The 27,100-nt window shown below is 38.9% G+C and overlaps 1 protein-coding gene across 13 annotated transcripts in view; it reads right to left on the bottom strand.

The window, feature by feature from the left end:
- The window catches only part of Asator (tau-tubulin kinase asator), a 595,476-nt gene that overhangs the window by 97,928 nt on the left and 470,448 nt on the right, over window positions 1-27,100 (bottom strand). For all 13 annotated transcript variants that reach the window (XR_011712966.1, XM_071663284.1, XM_071663303.1 and 10 more), the window contains 2 exons: window positions 16,561-16,786; window positions 10,110-10,265 (listed from right to left, as the gene is read on the bottom strand). Coding sequence is in view for 12 of the 13 variants with exons in the window: in XM_071663284.1 (XP_071519385.1) it covers window positions 10,110-10,265; window positions 16,561-16,786 (382 nt within the window). In the remaining variant the exon portion in view is untranslated. The remainder of the gene's footprint in view (window positions 1-10,109; window positions 10,266-16,560; window positions 16,787-27,100) is intronic.

Genomic DNA, 27,100 nt, shown 5'->3' with positions numbered 1-27,100 from the left:
TAAAAAAATTTGTTGCTTAAGCACTAATGACAAAGGCAAGGAATCTATCAATGCCTAAACATATAAAGTAGTATAGGAGAGAAAGTAAAGCAAATTAAGAAGTCAAACACAAAGAAAAAGAAAAAAAAGGAAACTTAGTAGATATTAATGTAAAACCTTAATAACTGAAAACTGCAGACAGAAAACTAATTTCATGAAAGAGTGAACAAGTGATCTGAGAACATGACAGAAACAGATGAATGAGAGAATCAAGGACAAAGCAGACTTAAAGGGCAATGAGACAATCAGATGACACCTCCATGGTGTAATGATTAGTGTTCCTGACCATGACACATTCACAGGTCTCAAAGGGTCAAGCAAATAGATCAGAATCCTGGTTTGTCAATCTTTCCTCACTCATTCTCTCTATGTGTCCAAACCATTTCGAAACACCCTCTTCTGCTCTCTCAACTACATTCTTTTTATTACCACACATCCTTCTTACCCTTTCATTACTTACTCGATTAAACCACCTCACACCACATATTGTCCTCAAACATTTAATTTCCAATACATCCACCCTCCTCCGCACAACCCTATCTATAGCCCATGCCTCACAACCATATAATATTGTTGTAACTACTATTTCTTCAAACATATCTATTTTTGCTCTTCAAGATAATGTTCTCGCCTTCCACATTTTCAACGCTCCCAGAACCTTTGCCCCCTCTCCCACCCTGTGACTCACTTGTGCTTCCATGGTTCCATATAATGATGTACTGTTGATGGAGTGCACCAGGGAATGTGAAGCATCTGGGATAAAACATGGAAAGGTCTGTGGGGCCTGAATTTAGAAAGGGAGCCATGGTTTTGGTGCTTTACACAGGCCAGCTAGAGACTGAGTGTTAATAAATGTGGCTTTTTTGTCTTTTCCTGGCTGTTTCCTGTGTGGAAACAGCCAGGATGAAGGCAGCAAGTATGAATATGTACACATGTATATACTTGTATATGTTTTATTATTATTATTATTATTTTGCTTTGTCGCTGTCTCCCGCATTTGCGAGGTAGCGCAAGGAAACAGACGAAAGAAATGGCCCAACCCACCCCATACACATGTATATACACACACGTCCACACACACAAATATAAATGCCTATACATCTCAATGTACACATATATATTACACACACAGACACATACATATATACCCATGCACACAATTCATTTTTTTTTTTTTTTTTTTTTTGCTTTGTCGGTCTCCCGCGTTTGCGAGGTAGTGCAAGGAAACAGACGAAAGAAATGGCCCAACCCACCCCCATACACATGTATATACATACGTCCACACACGCAAATATACATACCTACACAGCTTTCCATGGTTTACCCCAGACGCTTCACATGCCCTGATTCAATCCACTGACAGCACGTCATCCCCGGTATACCACATCGATCCAATTCACTCTATTCCTTGCCCTCCTTTCACCCTCCTGCATGTTCAGGCCCCGATCACACAAAATCTTTTTCACTCCATCTTTCCACCTCCAATTTGGTCTCCCACTTCTCCTCGTTCCCTCCACCTCTGACACATATATCCTCTTGGTCAATCTTTCCTCACTCATTCTCTCCATGTGCCCAAACCATTTCAAAACACCCTCTTCTGCTCTCTCAACCACGCTCTTTTTATTTCCACACATCTCTCTTACCCTTACGTTACTTACTCGATCAAACCACCTCACACCACACATTGTCCTCAAACATCTCATTTCCAGCACATCCATCCTCCTGCGCACAACTCTATCCATAGCCCACGCCTCGCAACCATACAACATTGTTGGAACCACTATTCCTTCAAACATACCCATTTTTGCTTTCCAAGATAATGTTCTCGACTTCCACACATTCTTCAAGGCTCCCAGGATTTTCGCCCCTCCCCCACCCTATGATCCACTTCCGCTTCCATGGTTCCATCCGCTGCCAGATCCACTCCCAGATATCTAAAACACTTTACTTCCTCCAGTTTTTCTCCATTCAAACTTACCTCCCAATTGACTTGACCCTCAACCCTACTGTACCTAACCTTGCTCTTATTCACATTTACTCTTAACTTTCTTCTTTCACACACTTTACCAAACTCAGTCACCAGCTTCTGCAGTTTCTCACATAAATCAGCCACCAGCGCTGTATCATCAGCGAACAACAACTGACTCACTTCTCAAGCTCTCTCATCCCCAACAGACTTCATACTTGCCCCTCATTCCAAAACTCTTGCATTCACCTCCCTAACAACCCCATCCATAAACAAATTAAACAACCATGGAGACATCACACACCCCTGCCGCAAACCTACATTCACTGAGAACTATTCACTTTCCTCTCTTCCTACACGTACACATGCCTTACATCCTCGATAAAAACTTTTCACTGCTTCTAACAACTTGCCTCCCACACCATATATTCTTAATACCTTCCCCAGAGCATCTCTATCAACTCTAATCATATGCCTTCTCCAGATCCACAAATGCTACATACAAATCCATTTGCTTTTCTAAGTATTTCTCACATACATTCTCCAAAGCAAACACCTGATCCACACATCCTCTACCACTTCTGAAACCACACTGCTCTTCCCCAATCTCATGCTCTGTACATACCTTCACCCTCTCAATCAATACCCTCCCATATAATTTACCAGGAATACTCAACAAACTTATACCTCTGTAATTTGAGCACTCACTCTTATCCCCTTTGCCTTTGTACAATGGCACTATGCACGCATTCCGCCAATCCTCAGGCACCTCACCATGAGTCATACATACATTAAATAACCTTACCAACCAGTCAATAATACATTCACCCCCTTTTTTAATAAATTCCACTGCAATACCATCCAAACCAGCTGCCTTGCCGGCTTTCATCTTCCGCAAAGCTTTTACTACCTCTTCTCTGTTTACCAAATCATTTTCCCTAACCCTCTCACTTTGCACACCACCTCGACCAAAACACCCTATATCTGCCAATCTATCATCAAACACATTCAACAAACCTTCAAAATACTCACTTCATCTCCTTCTCACATCACCACTACTTGTTATCACCTCCCCATTTGCACCCTTCACTGAAGTTCCCATTTGCTCCCTTGTCTTACGCACTTTATTTACCTCCTTCCAGAACATCTTTTTATTCTCCCTAAAATTTAATGATACTCTCTCACCCCAACTCTCATTTGCCCTCTTTTTCACCTCTTGCACCTTTCTCTTGACCTCCTGTCTCTTTCTTTTATACATCTCCCACTCAATTTCATTTTTTCCCTGCAAAAATCGTCCAAATGCCTCTCTCTTCTCTTTCACTAATAATCTTACTTCTTCATCCCACCACTCACTACCCTTTCTAATCAACCTACCTCCCACTCTTCTCATGCCACAAGCATCTTTTGCGCAATCCATCACTGATTCCCTAAATACATCCCATTCCTCCCCCACTCCCCTTACTTTCATTGTTCTCACCTTTTTCCATTCTCTACTCAGTCTCTCCTGGTACTTCCTCACACAAGTCTCCTTCCCAAGCTCACTTACTCTCACCACCCTCTTCACCCCAACATTCACTCTTCTTTCCTGAAAACCCATACAAATCTTCACCTTAGCCTCCACAAGATAATGATCAGACATCCCTCCAGTTGCACCTCTCAGCACATTAACATCCAAAAGTCTCTCTTTCGCGCGCCTGTCAATTAACACGTAATCCAATAACGCTCTCTGGCCATCTCTCCTACTTACATACGTATACTTATGTATATCTCGCTTTTTAAACCAGGTATTCCCAATCACCAGTCCTTTTTCAGCACATAAACCTACAAGCTCTTCACCATTTCCATTTACAACACTGAACACCCCATGTATACCAATTATTCCCTCAACTGCCACATTACTCACCTTTGCATTCAAATCACCCATCACTATAACCTGGTCTCGTGCATCAAAACCACTAACACACTCATTCAGTTGCTCCCAAAACACTTGCCTCTCATGATCTTTCTTCTCATGCCCATATATATTCTCATATATATTATCCCTGGGGATAGGGGTGAACGAATACACAATACGTATATGTATGTATATGTTGAAATGTTTCTGTATGTATATGGGCATGTATGGGCATTTATGTATATATATGTGTATGTGAGTGGTTGAGCCATTCTTCGTCTATTTCCTTGCTCTACCTTGCTGGTGCAGAAAACAGCGATCAAGGATGATAAATATACTATATATACCATGGAGGTATTAAGAATATATGGTGTGGGAGGCAAGTTGTAAGAAGCAGTGAAAAGTTTTTATCGAGGATGTAAGGCATGTGTACGTGTAGGAAGAGAGGAAAGTGATTGGTTCTCAGTGAATGTAGGTTTGCAGCAGGGGTGTGTGATGTCTCCATGGTTGTTTAATTTGTTTATGGATGGGGTTGTTAGGGAGGTGAAAGCAAGAGTTTTGGAAAGGGGCAAGTGTGCAATCTGTTGTGGATGAGATGGCTTGGGAAGTGAGTCAGTTGTTGTTTGCTGATGATACAGCGCTGGTGGCTGATTTGGGTAAGAAACTGCAGAACCTGGTGACTGAGTTTGGTAAAAGGTGTGAAAGAAGAAAGCTGAGAGTAAATGTGAATAAGAGCAAGGTCATTAGGTACAGTAGGGTTGAGGGACAAGTCAACCGGGAGGTAAGTTTGAATGGAGAAAAACTGGAGGAAGTGAAGTGTTTTAGATATCTGGGAGTGGATTTGGCAGCAGATGGAACCATGGAAGTGGAAGTGAATCATAGGGTGGGGGAGGGGGCGAAAGTTCTGAGAGCGTTGAAGAATGTTTGGGAGTCGAGATTGTTATTTTGAAAAGCAAAAATGGGTATGTTTGAAGGAATAGTGGTTCCAACAATGATATATGGTTGCGAGGCGTGGGCTATGGATAGAGTTGTGCGGAGGAGGGTGGATGTGCTGGAAATGAGATGTTTGAGGACAATATGTGGTGTGAGGTGGTTTGATCGAGTAAGTAATGAAAGGGTAAGAGAGATGTGTGGTAATAAAAAGAGTGTGGTTGAGAGAGCAGAAGATGGTATTTTGAAATGGTTTGGTCACATGGAGAGAATGAGTGAGGAAAGATTGACCAAGAGGATATATGTGTCAGAGGTGGAGGGAACGAGGAGAAGTGGGAGACCAAATTGGAGGTGGAAGGATGGAGTGAAAAAGATTTTGAGTGATCAGGGCCTGAACATGCAGGAGGGTGAAAGGCGTACAAGGAATAGAGTGAATTGGAACGATGTGGTATACCGAGGTCGACGTGCTGTCAATGGATTGAACCAGGGCATGTGAAGCGTCTGGGGTAAACCATGGAAAGTTCTGTGGGGCCTGGATGTGGAAAGGGAGCTGTGGTTTCGGTGCATCATACAAGACAGAGACCGAATGTGGCCTTTGTTGTCTTTTCCTAGCGCTACCTGGCACACTAGTAAATGGGAAGCCCTGTAGGCAGCAACAATCTTCATTTATGTAATGATGATCTTTTTGTATGGGTGTGATTTTCTTCTATATACACCTAAATGTGCATAATACACACTTAGAGATCTTTTAAAAGGCATGATTTCACACATCTTATACATATCATTTAACATACCTTTTACATAACTTACTCATCTATATCTTTTATGCATTAAATACATAGTATCATTTACAAAGACAGGACATAATTTACATGAATAAATGGGAAGAAAACCTTGATTTCATCAATCTCTTTTCATGTATATCTGCCATTTTCCATGTTAGCGAGGTAGCGTCAAGAACAGATGACTGAGCCTTAAAGGAAAAAATTCTCACTTGGCCCCCTTCTTTGTTCCTTTTTTAGGAAAGTAAAACATGAGGGTAGGATTTCCAGACCTCCACTTTCACCCTTTTTAGTTGCCTTTTACGACACACAGGGAATACGTAAGCAATATTCTTTCTCCCCTATCCCCAGGAATAACTCATCAACTATATGCACAATTATACATGGGATATTGTTCCTTTTACTATAAACTCATGTACAATAGTGACTTCATGCAATGAGCTGCCTGAAATGATAACAGATTTACAGTTTCTTTCATGATATTTTTTCTAGATGTGTGTTTAACTTTCTAGTGATATTTACAATTAAAATTGGGAATCATTCATCAGCTGGTTTAGATGAGGAGGCATAGGTTTAGACTCATAATGGTGGTATGAGATATACTTCATACTATTAAGATAATGGGATGGCACTGTGATAGGGTTAAACACCACTTTACTAGACATACAGCTAACAATACACTCCCCTGGCATATATGAGTTGCCTTTCCTCATCTGCATTCTAGATGCCAATTATCTCTCCAGTAATACAAGTAGTGATTCAACATATCACAAGGTACAATTTCTATAACAACACCTCCAAAACCTTACTCTTGAAAGGTCCTTTGCTTACCCTCCAAAGACACATATACATAATATCACAACACTTCTTGACTTGTGATCTTGACTGGTGGACAATGCTGGCTTCCTGAGCACTGGAGAAACCCTATGGAAAGAGTATTAGGAAAAGGAGGTAGTGGTATATTTTTCATTTATTCATCTTTTCTGTCATTATCTTTTTACTGATTTATTCACTGTTCGTATTGAAAGCTGACAAGGATGGATGCTTCTTGTGACTGATTATGTGTAGTTTTTCCTGACATCGTAACAAACTAAGTAGGCCATGTATAATCATCTCTGGTTGTGCAAATCCACAAAAAGAGCAAAAACAGTTCACACACTTAGCAGATGATCAGCAACAGGATGTATACCTCATGTTCATCATAATAACTTATGATCATAAAGTTAAATAAAAATTGCCTAATGGTGAAAGTTTCCGGGAATGAAAGATTCCTGTGACCATCTCTCATAGAGAGAAGACTAACAGAAATGAAATATGATATACAAAATGCACAAAGTACATAATAAATCAGATATAAAGAGCAGACTAACAATGTTCCTCTTACTGCTGAGTCTTAATCACTTTCCTAAGGACCGCCACAAAATACAGTCACAGTTAATGACTCCTTGACATCCTGCTAAGTTATCCTTTCCAATCCTCAAAATTCATGTTTTTAAGATAAAAAAGATATTCATCTCTGCAATGTCCATGGTATTCATATATCAATGAAGCAAAACAATTTCAGAGGTGTTTCTTGAAGATGTTTCTGAACAGTGCACTAAAATGTGCAAAATTAAGGCCTGGCTGCCATTGTCACATTTTAGTTTGATTTACCTATATTGAAGTTCTGATTATTGATTATTTTTTCATATATATATTCACCATTCCCACATCAGCTAGGTAGCATCAAGAACAGCTGCTTTACAAGATACAGCTTTCTCTGTTATGATTCATTTTTTCATAACAGCAGTCAGCTGCATTGCTGTTAAGGTCAGGCAGGTGCTGGCAACACTGCTCACTTTTGCTAGAAAACATTTTCTCCACTCATATTAGTTAACTTTTGATGCTAAAAGAGTCAATACCCATAAAAGTACTCTGCAAAATCCAAAGACAGATCATGCTCATCAAATAATTTTGGATCTTTTTCTGCTTGGTCCTCCAAATAAGCTAAAAGCCACCTAATCTCCTTCCTAGAAAACTCAGGCAAATATGCTGTCATCGGCATGGTTGGAGGAGAAATTATTGTGCACTACCATCTCAGCCTCCACTCAGGCTCAGTGCATGGCCTTGAAACTGAAGGAAGAAACTCAATTCATAAATACCTCACTAAAAGTGTCACCCAGCTCATATAAATAACTTAATATCACGATACCATGTACCAAATCATCTAAGATGAATAAGAATGATGAAGAGAGACGATCAAGCTAAGATACTAAATCTAAAGTCCTCACTTTACAACAAGATAAAAATTCAAACCCTTTCTAGATTTCCTCAAGCCTACAAAGACCATTATATGGATTGATTTTTTCAAAAGTTTCTTGAATAGAGAACACATGCATTATCATTTATAGTAAACTAAAATTTCACAATCATAGTTATCAACTTTAAATGTAAATACTCAACCCCTTTTACTACAGCAGGATTGAGACATAACACCCATCTCCAGTGGTAGATTTTTGGAAATACAAAAAATTCTTACATTCTGAATGACAGGGAATATAGGAGTCATCCCAGTCTACAAAAATACATCAAATGATGCATACCATCAACGAATCAGTACAGCCAGATTCAAGTGCTATAGTGTTTTTCTTTCTTTGTCATACTGATACAGGAGTGTATACTGATATATGTGACCACTCATATCAATTCATAATGATCTCTATTTTGCAACAAAATCAATTAAATTTTGCATAAATACATACACAAAAAGTCTACTGATTTTCTCCATTGCAACAGCAACATGACTGTTTTCTCCAAAAAGAAGAGAAAAATGACTAATCTGCTGTGTGGCAAACACAGTGAATGGCAGGGGAGTCCATCAACAAGAATAATTACATTCTAACACCTTGCATGGCAACACTGAATGTAGAAATCTCTATTTGTATCAACAGGTATGCATAAACACAAGAGACTAAACATGTACCTCCTGCAGTGAAATGGTTAAAAAGATGCTTCAAAGAAAATATAAAGATCATTAGAATATTCATCTTTTAGGTAAATTTTTCAGGTCCCACAGTCAAAATCCAGACCAAGCAGCAATTCTTAAGACTTTATCCAATCTTAATCCTGATTTTCTAATTAGGCAAACTCAGACTTATTCAAATTTCTGCAGACCCATAGAAAACCCATCCATCAAATGACTGCAGAATAGCTGAATAAGTAATGCTCACTTTCCCCTTATCTGAATTCTACAAAACACTTTACCTCCTTTAGATCTTATTGCAGAAAAGTCATGCAAAATCAGTCTTAGAATCAGCAGATTACAATTCACAACTACAGAAGGAAACAACTGATTTATGACAAGTATGCAGCAGGTACTGGTCAGGAAGCATAGGCTAAAGCTGACTATATCTACTGTATTTCTCTCCAATAAGTCAAATATATGGAAAAGTTTTATGTATTCACACTGCAAAATATGATTCAAATAGGTATGAAAATCCATCATGTTAGCACAAAGGTAATCTATACACTGCTTGAAAAAGAAGCAAGACTTGGTGAACTAAGACCACATGCCTGCTGGATACAAGGATAAATGATGCACGATTAAGAAATAGGGGCCTGGTACTCTAGCGCCTGGTATTCAAAGTAAGTGTAATGAAAGAGGCCTGAGATTATGACTGGCTGAATTTTTAGTGTTTTCTCTTATGTATTCTTCATTAGTACAGGTATTTGTTTCAAGAAGCCTGTTCGCTTCAGTGGAGAAAGAAGTATTACCATCAGATTAAAGACAAGGGAGTATATACTTGGTTTTTGAAAACAATGCTAAGTATGAAGCACAAAAAATTGACTACTTTAGTTAGAATTCTTGGTATATATAAAAATCTAATCTGAATATCAGTTCTAAAAATTGAAATAATACAAAATCAAAGTTTGAAGTTAATAAGAAGATAATTAGAAAAAATTATACTGAACACATTTCAAAAAGAACATCTCAATTAAAGTTTAACACTTAGGGTGCCTGAAAGGAGACAAGAAATAAATGAACTTACAGTAGTATGTAGCATCTTATATTGGTTGAGGTAAAAAATATCTAGTGATTTAGTGACAGCAAAAATGTCAGTCATATTGAATATGAAAAGAAGACAATGGTATTCACTGGGATGAGTCATTAACTGAGTAATGGAGAGTGTAAATGTCAAGTGAAACTATACTTGTCTTTTTTTATACCTATAGGGAAAGTTTACATGTATCAAATACAAATGTGAATATACAAATGATCTACTGATGTGATGATATATTAGAAAGGAGAGATGTGGCCATAAACTTTATATACAACACACACTAAATGGATCATATTAGTGTTGGACAAAAGATCAAACACAGAAATATAGAAGAGACCTAAAGAGCAGCTAGTGATGGTGCATATAAGCAAAAGTTTAGTAAACAGTAAAGATGAGGTTAAAGCAAGATAATAGGTGAGAGCAAGGGAGTGCAAGCTGGGAATTGATAAGGTTCAGACCTGGGTGTGGGTGTGGTGGTCAGAGGAGCGGTGACGGTCATCTTCACTAATTCTAGAGAGCTCAGTGCCGACTCGCCGTGACTTTTCAGTGGTGCCCACATCTTGCACAGGTGTCATGGTGGTGTCATCAGGCCCACGGGATGAAGGTGACACCAGCTGAGGGGCACAACAAATGCTCCTTAGTATGTATATATATACTGAACACATACAGTACCTGATTAACAATTAACTTTAATTAACTAACCTTCTAAACCAGATCTCTAAAATATGTTCACTTTGTTAGCATCTGACTAACAACTGAAAAAAATCTACAAAAAATACTGTAGTATTAGAGCCAACTCTGGATGAAGAAAATCATTATATTCCATTGATAGGTATAACTTTTTAAGAAAACAAATTTCTCCACTGTCATGTATCCACCATGATTATGCCCTACCACCATAGAATATATAAGACAGACTAGTGTTTCTTTAGAGAAACCTAATATCTAAGCAAATACCCATCCAGATATAAGACTCAGGTGCAAAACTGCATATGGTGTCTCCTGACAAAAAACTCACATCAATCACTATCCACTAGAGTCTGTGTTTTCGGCTTCTAACTACAGTGTAAGTTTTTTTTTTTCAAGGATATAATGTAAGGAAATGATGTTAAATGTTTTTTCAATGGCCTCTGCCTCCAGGAAAGATATGATTCATTGTTCTTCAAAACCTAAATTTCTGTCCCCAAGAATAAATTCTAAGAGAATCAAAGAACATATCCATATAAAGGAGGTGAGACCTTAGGAAAAATCCTTACACTTAGTGACAAGATGGCTCTTTTGAAGGTAGTATACCCATGGTTAAATATGAAAGATCAACCTATCGATGCATTGGTATCATCTATTATTGACAGCTATCAAATAAATGCTTTAGAGCCAGGGGTTCTCAACCAGGGGAATTTCAAGGTTTCAAGGGGGGGAGTGGGACCACAGATTAGCAGACTCAAACTGTTGAAAAACTGATCTTTCTACACACTACAGTTCTATAGACCATACAAAATCTACAAGACATCACACTTTATCGAATGTCCAGATTAATGAAAAATAAATATTTCACATTTTCACGTGTGAAAATATTCCATTTATAGTTGTCTTTGACTTTTTCTTGTTTTCTAATTACACACTTTGGAGCCCATCATGTGTGTCAAAAACAGAGGGTAAGATGATTCATCTATTCAAAATGGAATCACATTCATCATCATCAATGGAGAAGAAAGCCTTAAAGCATTATTTGTAGCAAAGCTTTGTCAACTGATTCTTTGAGCCAACAAAGCTGAAGCAGCATTTGCAGTGTTCATCCTCAACACAAGGGTAAAAGCTTTTCTGAATGTCATGGGAATGCTCTCAAAATGATGAAGCTGGATTCAACAGGGGCATTCCAAGAAATGAACCAAAAGGTTACTGAAACTTCTTATGTCATAGCACTGAAGATGTCAAAGCAGAAAAAACACAGACAAAATGGTGGAGCTTGTTTTGGGAAATGGAATGGAGAAACAACTTGCAGCAGTTTCACTATCAAACAGTATTGTTCAAAAGAGGATCAGTGACATGGCCAACAACATCAAGGATCAAGTTGTGCAGGAGATCAAGCCCACAGCATTTATCCTATTTTCAATTCAACTTGATGAATTGACTGATGTGGCATCGTGTTCCCAGTTACTGGTGTTTGCAAGATAAGTTCACTCAGGTTCATGTGAAGAGAAGTTTCTCTCTTTTTCTCCTCTTGAAACAAATACCAAGGCCTCAGATACTTCGCAAAAAGGTTTCATCTTTCCTTTAATCAGAAAATCTTTTGTGGAATAATGTTTGCTTTTCCCAATGATATGAGAAACAATGTTGCCATAAGATGATGTTAATGGATCCATCCTTGGTGTGAAAATGACAAATCTTAAAAGATCAAAGACCAATGAAAGCCCAACTCTAAGCTGAGATAACTACAGGCTTCCTGTGAATAAATGATCACAACAGCCTATTCTATGCAGGGCTACAAATACTAATGACAAATCTCACAAATAAATGCTCCTGCAATGAACTTTATATGATACTATAATCACTGGCTTTGTTCTTGCCATGAAAAATGCTAAGCAAAAGTTCTAAATACACTGATTCAGTTACTAATGATTCTTCTGATTCTTTCAGGGGAGAATGAAAGTCTTCCCATAGATTGGTGCTGTCTCAGAGTGGAAGGGTCAGCTTTAAGAAAAAGACTTACATTTTCTCCAAACTTCCTCGATAAATAAGTTTGATAAAACCCAGACAAGAAGACTTTAAAGCTATAAGTTTTGATGCTGTATATCTTCTTGAGGGAACTGATTCTCAAGAGACTCCAAAGGAATATCAAGGGGAAACTGGCACATCCATGTAAGTCTATTGCAACACATAGTTTACATACTTTGGGATATACACATAGGCTACTGACTCCAGTGGCCAGCATACTGGTTACAAAGCCACTTTGTTTTCCTTTTTTACCAGTCTCAGATGGCAAGAATAATGTAAAAGAGACTACTTCAGATACTTTCTGACTTAAAGTGAAGACAAAATATGAACAACATAACATTAAAGGAATTATGAAAAAATATATTTCCTTCTATATGTCTTTGTGAGCAATCTTTCCCAACCATGAGAAGTATAAAAATGATAGGGAAAAATCATCTTCAACTTGAAACAGCACTTTGAGTCACTCTTTCAAACATTACTCTGAGAACTAAATGATTTTTGCAATTAGATCTTTTGTTTTTCTCATGTACAGCAATCTTAATCTACTTCCAAAAAAATTACTGCATTTTTAATTGCCATATACATCCCATGAATAGTTAAGTTCATATTGATATATCTAAACTTAAGAGATATTGTTTCTGTTATGATGGGACCAGTGTTTTTCATTTTCTTTTTTTTTTTTGACAACTTTATTCTGGTTTCAAAACTGATAGTACTTTCTTCTGACCTAACAATATGCTAAACTTATCAAACCTACTCTTAACTCTTACCTATCCTAATTCAACCCAACCTAATGTAACCTCATGTATTCAATTCTTATCCTAACATACGTCTTTCAGAACCAATTCTGGCATAACCTTACCCCAGCCTATCCTGACCAAATCAAATCTAACCTTACACTGACCTTTACTTATCCTACCTTAAGACAGGATAAGTTACCATATTCTAGCCTAACCTACCCTAATCATTTTCTTGAAATCAATTATTCTTCAATGTTTCTAGTGTAAACAGGTGCACTGCTGTCAATTTCAAACAACGTCAAAACTTTGAAAAATGGTGCAAAATGATACATCTGAGTATCATTGTCTGCACACGGCACAGATATGTAAATAAAACACTTTATGATTCATGTTAATCTTTAAGCTCAAACCACTCCAAATATTTTTCTTTTTCATATATATTACAAATGAGCAAATTTAGGCAGAAAAACTTGCAGTCATATGCATGATACAAAACTGGCATCTATGGAATGCTGGACACAGTTTTAGCAGTTCAGCATGTCTGCAGGAAACAACTGCATAACAAATCATCAAAGGCTAACTCCCACAAACCAGGTATTCCCTATCACTAGTCTTTTTTCAGCACACAACTTAACAAGCTCTTCACCACTTCCATTCATAGCACTCATAACCCTGTGCACCCCAATTATATCCTCAACTGCCACATTATTCACCTTCATATTCAAATTACTCATCACTAATACCTGATCCTGTACATCAAAACTGTTGACACACACACTCAGCTGTTCCCAAAACATTTGCCTTTCATGAACTTTCTTTTCACAGCCAGGTGCACCCATAATCACCCATCTTTCACCATCCACTTTCAGTTTTACCCACATCAATCTAGTATTCACTTTCTTACACTTTCACACATTCCCACAACTCCTGCTTCAGGATTAGTGCTACCCCTTCCTTAGCTCTTGTTCTCTCACCAACCCCTAGCTTTACTCGTAAAATATTCCAAATCGTTCTTCCCCTTTACCCTTCAGTTTCGTTTCACTCAGAGCCAGAACATCCAGGTTTCTTTCCTAATACATATTACCTATCTCTCCTCTCTTCTAAACTTGGTTACATCCACACACATTCAAACATTTTTTTTTTTTTTTTTTTTTTTTTCTCCTGCATTTGCGAGGTAGCGCAAGGAAACAGACGAAAGAATTGGCCCAACCCACCCCCATACACATGTATATACATATGTCCACACACGCAAATATACATACCTACACAGCTTTCCATGGTTTACCCCAGACGCTTCACATGCCTTGATTCAATCCACTGACAGCACGTCAACCCCGGTATACCACATCGTTCCAATTCACTCTATTCCTTGCCCTCCTTTCACCCTCCTGCATGTTCAGGCCCCGATCACACAAAATCTTTTTCACTCCATCTTTCCACCTCCAATTTGGTCTCCCTCTTCTCCTCATTCCCTCCACCTCCGACACATATATTCTCTTGGTCAATCTTTCCTCACTCATTCTCTTCATGTGCCCGAACCATTTCAAAACACCCTCTTCTGCTCTCTCAACCACGCTCTTTTTATTTCCACACATCTCTCTTACCCTTACGTTACTTACTCGATCAAACCACCTCACACCACACATTGTCCTCAAACATCTCATTTCCAGCACATCCATCCTCCTGCGCACAACTCTATCCATAGCCCACGCCTCGCAGCCATACAACATTGTTGGAACCACTATTCCTTCAAACATACCCATTTTTGCTTTCCGAGATAATGTTCTCGACTTCCACACATTCTTCAAGGCTCCCAGAATTTTCGCCCCCTCCCCCACCCTATGATCCACTTCCGCTTCCATGGTTCCATCCGCTGACAGATCCACTCCCAGATATCTAAAACACTTCACTTCCTCCAGTTTTTCTCCATTCAAACTTACCTCCCAATTGACTTGACCCTCAACCCTACTGTACCTAATAACCTTGCTCTTATTCACATTTACCCTTAACTTTCTTCTTTCACACACTTTACCAAACTCAGTCACCAGCTTCTACAGTTTCTTACATGAATCAGCCACCAGCGCTATATCATCAGCGAACAACAACTGACTCACTTCCCAAGCTCTCTCATCCACAACAGACTGCATACTTGCGCCTCTTTCCAAAACTCTTGCATTCACCTCCCTAACAACCCCATCCATAAACAAATTAAACAACCATGGAGACATCACACACCCCTGCCACAAACCTACATTCACTGAGAACCAATCACTTTCCTCTCTTCCTACACGTACACATGCCTTACATCCTCGATAAAAACTTTTCACTGCTTCTAACAACTTGCCTCCCACACCATATATTCTTAAAACCTTCCACAGAGCATCTCTATCAACTCTATCATATGCCTTCTCCAGACCCATAAATGCTACATACAAATCCATTTGTTTTTCTAAGTATTTCTCACATACATTCTTCAAAGCAAACACCTGATCCACACATCCTCTACCACTTCTGAAACCACACTGCTCTTCCCCAATCTGATGCTCTGTACACACCTTCACCCTCTCAATCAATACCCTCCCATATAATTTACCAGGAATACTCAAACTTATACCTCTGTAATTTGAGCACTCACTCCTATCCCCTTTGCCTTTGTACTATTATTATACCTAATCGCTGTTTCCTGTGTCAGTGAGTTAGCTCTAGGAAACAGACAAAAACTGACTCATCCACTCATATACACATGTATATACATAAACACCCATACACACATATACATACATGTTGGAAAGGATCACAATTTTGCGCGTGATCAAGATATTCCCACGAGTCCACAGGGAAAATGAAACACGCTAAGTTCCCAAGTGCACTTTCATGTAATAATCACATCATCAGGGGAGACACAAGAGAGAAATATAAGTCAGTTGATATACATCAAAGAGACGAAGCTAGGACGCCATTTTGTAAACATGCGATCACAATCGCATGTTTACCAAATGGCGTCATAAACATGTGATTCAATCACGTTTATTAAATGGCATCCTAGCTTCATCTCTTCGATGTATATCAACTGACTGTTATATTTCTCTCTTGTGTCTCCCCTGATGATGCGATTATTACACGAAAGTGCACTTAGGAACTTTTCGTGTTTCATTTTCCCCATGGACTCATAGGAATATTTCTAAGTGTATATATGTATATGTTGATATTTATATGTATGTATATGTGTGTGTATGAGCATTTATGTATATATATCTGTATATGAGTGGATGGGCCATTCTTCGTCTGTTTCCTGGCACTACCTCACTGATATGGGAAATGGCACTCAAGTAATACGTATATACATGTATAATGCAGCTACAAATTGATAAATGTTTCTAGATTTTGAATTATATTCACAGAAATGCTTACAATATAATGTGTTAACTATCAGACTAAACATGAAATTACTTACAGTAAGGCGCTGCTTGTGCTCAGGGCTCTGTAAGTTATCAGCTTTGAGCTCATTGTCAGTTTCCTCTGAATCATCAAACTGTGATTTCCACTGTGATGCTAGAGTGATGCCACATCCACCACCCTTAGTGGCTGGTTGGGAAACATTATCATCATCCGCAAGAGCAAACTGCGTAATGGAAAGGTCTCTGTGACCCAGGTACTTTGCTCGCTGCACGGGGTGGAACCTAAGAAAAGAGGGCAAAAGTATATGAGCATTCCTCCAGAACCAAACCACATTTTGAAATATAGATCATTATGTCATAATGTTAAGAAAGATGAGAGAAGTATACCATCACAAACAACCTTTTCTATGCACTGTTTTGTCCTGTTAATGTCATAAACCTCTTTGAGTATGAGGTTTTATCAGATGCCACTAAGAAAATGAACTAAAAGATTACATATCTATTTGCTATATGATATAGTTTAATTCTCAAAAATGTTTGTTCTCACAAGTGAGCATTTTAATATGTCACAAAGGTCCCATTAATACTGCCTAAGGAAATCAGACAAAAGCCCACAATGAGAGACTAAATAAGTTAGGTTTTGTGCAACTATACACAATTTTCCTTGTGAATGGGCTCTAAGTAGCTGACATAATAAATACAAAGCAGGCTACAAAACCGCTTCTTCAAGGATAATAAAGATCAAATTCAAATTATCTTCATGTGAGAAAGAAAATGGTTCAAAATTTGGCTCAACAACAATTGCATAATTTTGAATGAGGAACAGCTGAGGAACCAGCAATTCCTTTCTCTTCCTAAGTCAAAAATGCCATGTCCTGCTCCAAAGTGACCCTCTGATGGGTGCTAAACCCAACTGCAATCCAAGTTGCTGGTCATAACAGTATGACTGAATGTGTCTAAACCAGGTCTCTACCAAAACCCTACATAATCCACCACTCCAGGGCTTCTCATGAAGGGTCTCCTTTTAGACGACTTTTTTCTTACCAGAAAGAATCACCCAAAAGGTCACAATCTTTGGCTTCAAATTTCATCAAATCATAGAACACTAAAGAAAAGGATTTCCTAACAAAAATGAGCTAGCAGGGATATAGCAGCTTCTTGAATTGCAAGCAACTGTGGAGGCATACTGTTGTTTTCTCCATTTATGTGGTCATACTAACCAGGTGGCAAGTGGTGAAAAATTACAGTACAAGCAAAGTGATTGACAGGAAACCTCTAAGACTAGCTTGTGTGTGCTCTCTTCCAAAAAAATCTTGGGCAAGCTGACAAAGTCATATACAGGCATGCTCTTTCTTTGTGTACAATGTGGAAAGAAATAAACCTTTTCATTTCTCTCTCTCAAGATAACCTATGTACACCATCAAATAACCAAGAGCAACAGGCTGATGCCTCATGATTATCATCTTAGCAGTTGCCCTTCAAATATCTAAGGCTTTTGACAAGTGGTTGTTGATGGATCAGCTTCCCCACTTTTCTCCATCAACAATGGTATCCCTCAAGGCTCTGTCCAGTCCCCTATACTTTCACTCCTTTTTTATAATGGCTTCCTCTCCTCCACAAATAATCCAATGCAGTAATACAGTGATGACTGAACAGTGCATTCATCCACATCCTTCAATTCTGCTCCCTCTTCTCTCACTCAATCTACATTTCATCTTGACAAAGCTTCCTCAATAAACTCAGATTTGGAGAGAATATCTCAAAGGCATAGACAAAATTCTTTTAAGTTTAATGCCTCTAAAACCCAATTTCTACCCATCTCTCTATCAAAAACTCCTCAGAACTCTTGTCCCTTTGACAGTTCTGTAATGCCACCTCTTGACTCAATGAACATACTTGGCATTACTGTAACATCCATTCTTTCTTGGAAACCCCATATTATGGGAATAGCTAAGTCTGCCTCTAAGAGACTGGGTGTCCTGTCTAGATGTCAAAACTTCTTCTCTTCTGAACATTTGCTCCATTTATACAAAGGACTGATTCGTCCTTGTATGGAGCACTGCTCTCACATTTGGGGTGGTTCTAGCTCTGCATCCACACTTGACAAAGTTGAGTCAAAAGTGGTCAGTCTTATAAACTGTCTCGGGCTAAATTCCAAACTTGACCATCTTACCCTATGCAACAATGTTGGTTTACTTTCCCTCTTCTATAGGTAATACTTTGGTTTCTGCTCTTGAGAGCTGGCTGCTTGTGTGCATCCACCTTTAACTAGACCAAGCAATACTTGGCAAGCTGCTGCATCACGTGATTATTGTGTGGCCATACTACTCGAGTGTGGGCCATTTTGATACTTGCTCCTTTCCCTACATGTTGAAGCTTCATAACTCTCTACCTTCTCATGTCTTTCCCAATAACTATGACCTGGCACATTTCAAAAGACAGGTCTTTCACTTTCTTGAAAATTTGTAAATACTTTCCCCTTGTCTTTTCTTTTTCCATTTCATAATTCTCTCTACATTTCAATTAAGGCCTGGTCTTGATGTGAACTTTTGTCCATGACTGGAGCCTTCAACATAAAAAAAGAAGACAAAAGGCTAACTACAGACTAACTTGAGGGTAATCTGACTTGTTAGTCAGCCAAGACAATGAGGGCTGTTATTACTGCCGATCACAACAGTGGCATCCTGCATGATGTGACTGATTATCATCCGGCTGTCATCCAACAAATGATGTATAGAACCTATAGACAGGACAAACTAGAAGTTTCCATGACCTCCCTTTCTGAAAAGACTAGAATTTAGCCTTTCCAAGCAAATCTAGTTTCTGATCAAGAACCATCTGAGATGCTTCTGAATCATGACAAAACCTGTTCACAGGATACACTTTTGAGACTGAATGACTGTCTGACACCAGCTTCAATGAAACTGTTATCATTCAGATATTAGTGAGGTATGTGTTAATAAATTAATTAAAACTCCTTGGAACAGCAAAGTAAAGCATTTCTTTAATCTTATTTGCAGGCCGGGGGAGACATCATCTCTGTTATCATCCTTCTCCTCTCATTACCCATGACACAAGAACACACATAGTTCAACAACAAAGGTGACTGCAGCAAATCCCTCCAAGAGACTTGAAACCTCCAACCCAATCACCATTACCAGATTCTGTTCTGCCCCTGCTAAACCTAGTCAGAAAAGACATTACTCTGAAATGAAAAGTGCTTTCTCAAAAACACACTAAGAGTGTATGCAATAACCTGCAGTCTATACCAGACAGCCTCTACTAAGATCCAAGTGAAACTCAGTCAGTACAGACGTTTATTACTCAAGGGTCTATGAATACTCAATTCTTTTTTTGATGAAAACTCAGGAAAAGAGAGCTGGTGAAAATGTCAGTTGTATGGCTGATTCTATCAAAATTTCTGTCTGCTATAACTGTGAGGTGATGCAATAAAACATGTGTTGCAGTTGCTTTACAACTTTCCAGGACATTAAACATTTTATACAAAACCTTAACAGAGCTGGTTCAAAAACCAAGAACAAACTTAAAAATTATGGACTGAAACCCCCATGCTCTTACAGAATTGCATAAAAATACTGCTGAATACTGTCTTTCCCCATATATTGATTTCACTTTTTGAAACAGAACCTTAGCCTAAAAGGAGTTCCTAGAGGACTCATAAGAAGGAAAATACTGCAAGCCTTACCTTTAGGCTATAAATATTTTCCTAAATATCCCACACTACCCCTATGATGCTTATTTTCCCTGCCTCATAGGAAAGTCTCAAAAACATGGATGCACACTGAATGCGTATGGAAGTCTTCAAATATATTACCTGTTAATTATAGTAGCACCATCAGAAAAAAGTGATCTGCAGCAAGAATACTCCACAAGTTCAAACAGCCCCACCTTCCCCACATTTACTATATTTTCTGTCTCTTTAATTGCAGGCTATTACTACAGCTTTCCTTGTACAAGGGCACAAAAATTACTTAAAAACCACATCCAAAAAAAATTGCCCATCAGTCTAGTTTAAAAGACTGTTCCTCATGAGAGGAAACTTTGGCCATACTCGGAACCTCAGCACATATTTATTGCAAACTTTCAAAAAAATTTAAAGATGGAATTGTTCTTTAATAATCAACTGGTTATATTATTCAGCTTCTAAATCAGCTATAAGGCATGAAAAGAAAAGATAGAGGTACTAATCCAACACAGTAAAGAAAAGAAATCCAGGTAGATCATGCTGACATCCATCAGATCATGGGCTAATAAATCACCATAAATAAGTAAAATGATAGGGAAGAACACAGCACAATTCAGCTGCCTGTGAAGTCACAGAGTCTGGCCAGGTTACTGGATGCTCATTAAGCCCTGTGGATGAGCATCAGCTGATTCACATCCATTATGGAGGTCATAGGCAGGGCAATTCTACTGACAACCCAGTTTGACAGAGGATTGGACAGAATATAACCCCCACAAGCAAGGTTCTTCCAGATGCTCACAGGTCATCCTCCTATTTATCTATCTATCTGTCTATCTATCTATATCTTGATGAACATTCCCTTCAGAAATTCCTATCAAGGGGGCAGCCTAAGCAAAAAGGGTCCCTGTCCATAAGTGAGAAATATACTTTTACATACTAGTATCCTTTGTTTATAATGAAATCAAAAGCCTGATTTGCAAATATGCAATGTACATTTTACTACCTAAACCTGATTTAAATTGAGCTCAGATTCACACATACACAGTAGTGCATAACAAATATATATTTGAAAGTAAGTAAACATTAATTCTCTGCATGTCTGAAAGTGACAAAAAAGATTAATAGCTTCTCAAATTATTCATAACAAGAGAATGTATCTAAATTCAGGCAAACAATGAGGTATTAAGACATGAAAAAGAAATCTAAACAAGGAGGCATTACTACTGATGAGAAAAAATCAACCTGTGGCTATGGCAATGAATCATGAGACGTGCAGCCCATTTTGTTCCATGTCCTCATGGTGCTTATTCACATTGCTATTTTCATCTATTACACTTTATCACTGTCTCCCGCGTTAGCGAGGTAGCGCAAGGAAACAGACAAAAGAATGGCCCAACCCACACACATACATATGTGTACACATACACATCCAAACACGCACATATACATACCTATACATTTCAACGTATACATACATATACATACAAAGACATATACATTTATACACATGTACATATTCATACATGCTGCCTTCATCCATTCCCACCGCCACCTCGCCACACATGAAATGGCACCCCCCTCCCCCTGCATGCATGTGAGGTAGCGCTAGGAAAAGACAAAAAAGGCCACATTCGTTCACACTCAGTCTCTAGCTGTCATGTGTAATGCACCAAAACCACAGCTCCCTTTCCACATCCAGGCCCCACAAACCTCTTCATGGTTTACCCCAGACACTTCACGTGCCCTGGTTCAATCCATTAACAGCACATCGACCCGGGTATACCTCATCATTCCAATTCACTCTATTCCTTGCACGCCTTTCACCTTCCTGTGTTCAGGCCCCGATCGCTCAAAATCTTTTTCACTCCATCCTCCCACCTCTAATTTGGTCTCCCACTTCTCCTCGTTCCCTCCACCTCTGACATATATATCTTCTTTGGCAATCCTTCCTCACTCATTCTCTCCATGTGACCAAACCATTTCAATACACCCTATTCTACTCTCCCAACCACACTCTTTTTATTACCACACTTCTCTCTTACCCTATTATTACTTACTCGATCAAACCACCTCACACCACATATTGTCCTCAAACATCTCATTTCAACACATCCACCCTCCTCTGCACAACCTTATCTATAGCCCATGCCTCAAAACCATATAACATTGTTGGAACCACTATTCCTTCAAACATACTCACTTTTACTCTCCGAGATTACATTCTCGCCTTCTACACATTCATCAACGCTCCCAGAACCTTCGCCCCCTCCCTCACCCTGTTACTCATTTCCACTTCCATGGTTCCATCTGCTGCCAAATCCACTCCCAGATATCCAAAACACTTCACTTCCTCCAGTTTCTCTCCATTTAAATTCACCTCCCAATTTACTTGTCCCTCAACCCTACTGTACCTAATAACCTTGCTCTTATTCACATTTACTCAGCTTTCTTTCACACACTCCACCAAACTCAGTCACCAGCTTCTGCAGTTTCTCACCAGAACCAGCCACCAGTGCTGTATCATCAGCAAATAACAACTGACTCGCTTCTCAAGCCCTCTCATCCACAATAGACTACATACCCACCCCTCTCTCCAAAACTCCTACATTCACCTCCCTAACAACCCCATCCATAAACGAATTAAACAACCATGGAGACATTACACACCCCTGCCGCAAACCGACATTCACTGGGAACCAATCACTTTCCTCTCTTCCTACTTGTACACATGCCTTACATCCTCGATAAAAACTTTTCACTGCTTCAAGCAACTTACCTCCCACACCATATACTCTTTATACCTTCCACAAAGCATCTCTATCAACCCTATCATATGCCTTCTCCAGATCCAAAAATGCCACATACAAATCCATCTGTTTTTCTAAGTATTTCTCACATACATTCTTCAAAGCAAACACCTGATCCACACATCCTCTACCACTTCTGAAACAACACTGCTTTTTCCCAATCTGATGCTCTATACATGCCCTGACCCTCTCAATCAATACTCTCCCATATAATTTCCCAAGAATACTCAACAAACTTATACCTCTGTAATTTGAACATTCACCTTTATCCCCTTTGCCTTTGTGCAATAACACTATGCATGCATTTCCCCAATCCTCAGGCGCTTCACCATGAGCCATACATACATCGAATATCCTCACCAACCAGTCAACAACAGTCACCCCCTTTTTTAATAAATTCTACAGCAATACCATCCAGACCCACCACCTTGCCACCTTTCATCTTCTGCAAAGCTTTCACTTCCTCTCCTCTGTTTACCAAACATTCTCTCTGACCCTCTCACTTCGCACAACACCTCAACCAAAACACCCTATATCTGCCCCTTTACCATCAAACACATTCAACAAACCTTCAAAATACTAACTTCATCTCCTAACTTCACCACTACTCGTTATTACCTCCCCATTTGCCCCCTTCACCAACGTTCCCATTTGTTCTCTTGTCTTACACACTTTATTTTCCTCCTTCCAAAACATCTTTTTATTCTCCCTAAAATTTAGCGATACTCTCACCCAAACTCTCATTTGCCCTCTTTTTCACCTCTTGCACCTTTCTCTTGACCTCTTGCCTCTTTCTTTTATATATCTCCTAGTCATTTGCACTATTTCCCTGCAAAAATCATCCAAATGCCTCTCTCTTCCCTTTCACTAACAATCTTGCTTCTTCATCCCACCATTCACTACACTTTCTAACCTGCCCACCTCCCTCCTTTCTCATGCCACAGGCATCTTTTTTGCAGGCCATCACTGCTTCCCTAAATACATCCCATTCCTCCCCCACTCCCCTTACATCCTTTGCTCTCACCTTTTTCCATTCTGCTCTCAATCTCTCCTGGTACTTCCTCACACAAGTCTTCTTTCCAAGCTCACTTACTCTCACAACTCTCTTCACCCCAACATTCTCTCTTCTTTTCTGAAAACCTCTACACATCTTCATCTTTGCCTCCACAAGATGATGATCAGACATCCCTTCAGTTGCCCCTCTCTGCTCATTAGCATCCAAACTTCTCTCTTTCACGTGCCTATCAATTAACATAAATAATAATGCTCTCTGGCCATCTCTCCTACCTACATATGTATACTTACGTATATCTCTCATTTTAAACCAGGTATTCCCAATCACCAGTCCTTTCTCAGCACACAAATCTACAAGCTCTTCACCATTTCCATTTACAACACTGAACACCCCATGTATACCAATTACCCTCAACTGCCACATTACTCACCTTTGCATTCAAATCACCCATCACTATAACCTGGCCTCGAGCATCAAAGCTGCTAAAACACTCACTCAGCTGCTCCCAAAACACTTGCCTCTCATAATCTTTCTTCTCATGAACAGGTGCATTGGCACCAATAATCATCCACCTCTCTCCATCCACTTTCAGTTTTACCCATATCAATCTAGAGTTTACTTTCTTACACTTCATCACATACTCCCACAACTCCAGCTTCATGAGTAGTGCTACTCCCTCCTTTGCTCTCGTCCTCTCACCAACCCCTGACTTCACTCCCAAGACATTCCCAAACCACTCTTCCCTTTTATCCTTGAGCTTCGTTTCACTCAGAGCCAAATCATCCAGGTTCCTTTCCTCAAACATACTACCTATCTCTCTTTTTTTCCTCATCTTGGTTATATCCATACACATTTAGACACTCCAATCTGAGCCTTTGAGGAGGATGAGCACTCCCCACATGACTCCTTCTTCTGTTTCCCCTTCTAGAAAGTTAAAATACAAGAAGGGGAGGGTTTCTAGCTCCCTTCTCCTGTCCCCTTTAGTCGCCTTCTATGACACACGGGGAATGCATGGGAAGTATTCTTTCTCCCCTATCACAGAGTATGATCATTAATACATTGTGGTTTGAATTTTTTTTAGGTCTGTCTGAAAGTATTCATCAAATAAATAATATAGTTTTAATTCATGTGAATGATAACTGAGTAATTTTCTTGAGCAAAAGTACTAATGTGAATCTTACAGAGCTATCTTTTATCAAACAACAGTGTGGTTTAATTCAAGGATGATGAACCAGATTTGTCTTTTAATTTTTTGAACAGTAAATCAAACTGTGAATATAAAACAATGAATGAAACCAAGTTCTTCTACAAGGGGAATACGCCTATAAAAAAAACCTAAGAAGATGCAAACATGAGAAACAAGATTGGAAATACTGATAAGACCTGAAAATGGTGAAACAGCTCCAATATCTAGAAAAACTTACAGTGTGAATGAATCAAGCATATATGCTGCCAAAAGAACCTAGACAAAAGTTATTAGCATTCTTCAACAGTCTACTGCATATTCAGCCAAGATGACAACATGAATGAAGAACCCAGTAAAGATGGGTCTTAATATAGCATGAAAGTTGATGTATCAAAATCATGCTGTATTGTTACATCCAGTTCCATGTTAACAAAAGGTTTGGGACCGCATAAAAAAATCAAAATATTCTCTAAATAATAAAAATACTGTACTAAATGATATCTAGAATTTTATTTAAGCAACATAAGTAATATCCAATCCATACAACCACATTTCTTTAGGTAAGTTTAATTTTCTATATTCCCTCTGAATATGTAGATAATAATAAGTTCATGCATTAGGTAAGTACCTACTCAAGAGTATTGTGTAAGAAAAAAAAAGTTGGGATATATTGGAAATACCTAGTTCAGAAGGAGGGACATACATAAGTATACAGAGAGAAGAAAATATGGTAAGTGGGTGTTATTTGATTATGTAATAAATGTTAGCATACAAAACAGATATTTTTGGATGTGAATGTGCTGAGTGGCAGCTGGTGGGATATCTGAATAGTATCTGGTGGAGGCAAGGGTGAAGATTTGTAGACCCTTTTGGAAGAGGAAATGATGTGGATGAGAAACGGGTAAGTAAGCTTGGAAAAGAGACTTGTGTGACATTGAATATGGAATGGCAAATAAGGGTAAATGAAGCAAGGGGAGTGAGAGCAGTATGGGAAGTGTTTATGGAAGCAATGCCAGCATGTGCAAGAGAAGAGTGTGGCATGCAGAAAGTGGAAGGGGGATTGGTGAAAAAGGGTAGTGAGCAGTGAGATGATGAAGTTAAGATGCATTGAAACAAAAAAAGAAAGGTACAAGGGTAGCACTTGCAGAAATAAGGAGTTTGTGTGACTGGAAAATGTCCAAGACAAAGTGGTAGGAGGTCAAAGAGGAAGATGCAGTGACTGGAAAATGTCCAAGACAAAGTGGTAGGAGGTCAAAGAGGAAGATGCAGTGACTGGGAAAATGGACAAATGAAAGTTGGGGTGAGCAAATACCAACAAATTTCAGAGAGAATAAGAAAATGATTCAGAAGGAGGTTCATCTAATGAGAAAAACAAGAAAGCAAATGGGAACATCAATGAAGGGAGCAAATGGGGAAGTAGTAACAGTCAGTGATGAGGTAAAGAGGAGATGGAGTAAGTACTTTGAATGTGTTTGATGATAGGGTGGCAGATAAAATGCACGGTGTTTGGGACTGAGTGGTGTACAAAGTGAGAGTCAAGGCAAGAGGTATGGTAAAAAAGAGAAGAGGTGGTGAAAGCCTTGTAAAAGTAAATTTGGCAAGGCAACTTGAAAGGATGGGAGAGCTGCTAAATTTCTTAAGAGAGGTATGGTGTCGTTAACTGGTCAGTTAGGATTTTCAATGTAGTATGAATCATGATGAGGTGCCTGGGGGTTGGTGGAAGCTTATATAGTGCCACTGTATAAAGGCAAAGGGTACAAAGGAGATGTTTGAATCACAGAGGTATAGTTTGTTGAATGTACTTGGTAAATTATATGGGGGAATGGTGATTGAGAGGGTGGCAATATGCAAAGAGTTTAAGACTGGGGAGGAATAATGTAAT

This window comes from Panulirus ornatus, chromosome 1 (genome assembly GCF_036320965.1).
Source record: "Panulirus ornatus isolate Po-2019 chromosome 1, ASM3632096v1, whole genome shotgun sequence".
Taxonomy (NCBI): domain Eukaryota; kingdom Metazoa; phylum Arthropoda; class Malacostraca; order Decapoda; family Palinuridae; genus Panulirus; species Panulirus ornatus.
This window is presented reverse-complemented; position numbering and strand designations above follow the sequence as displayed.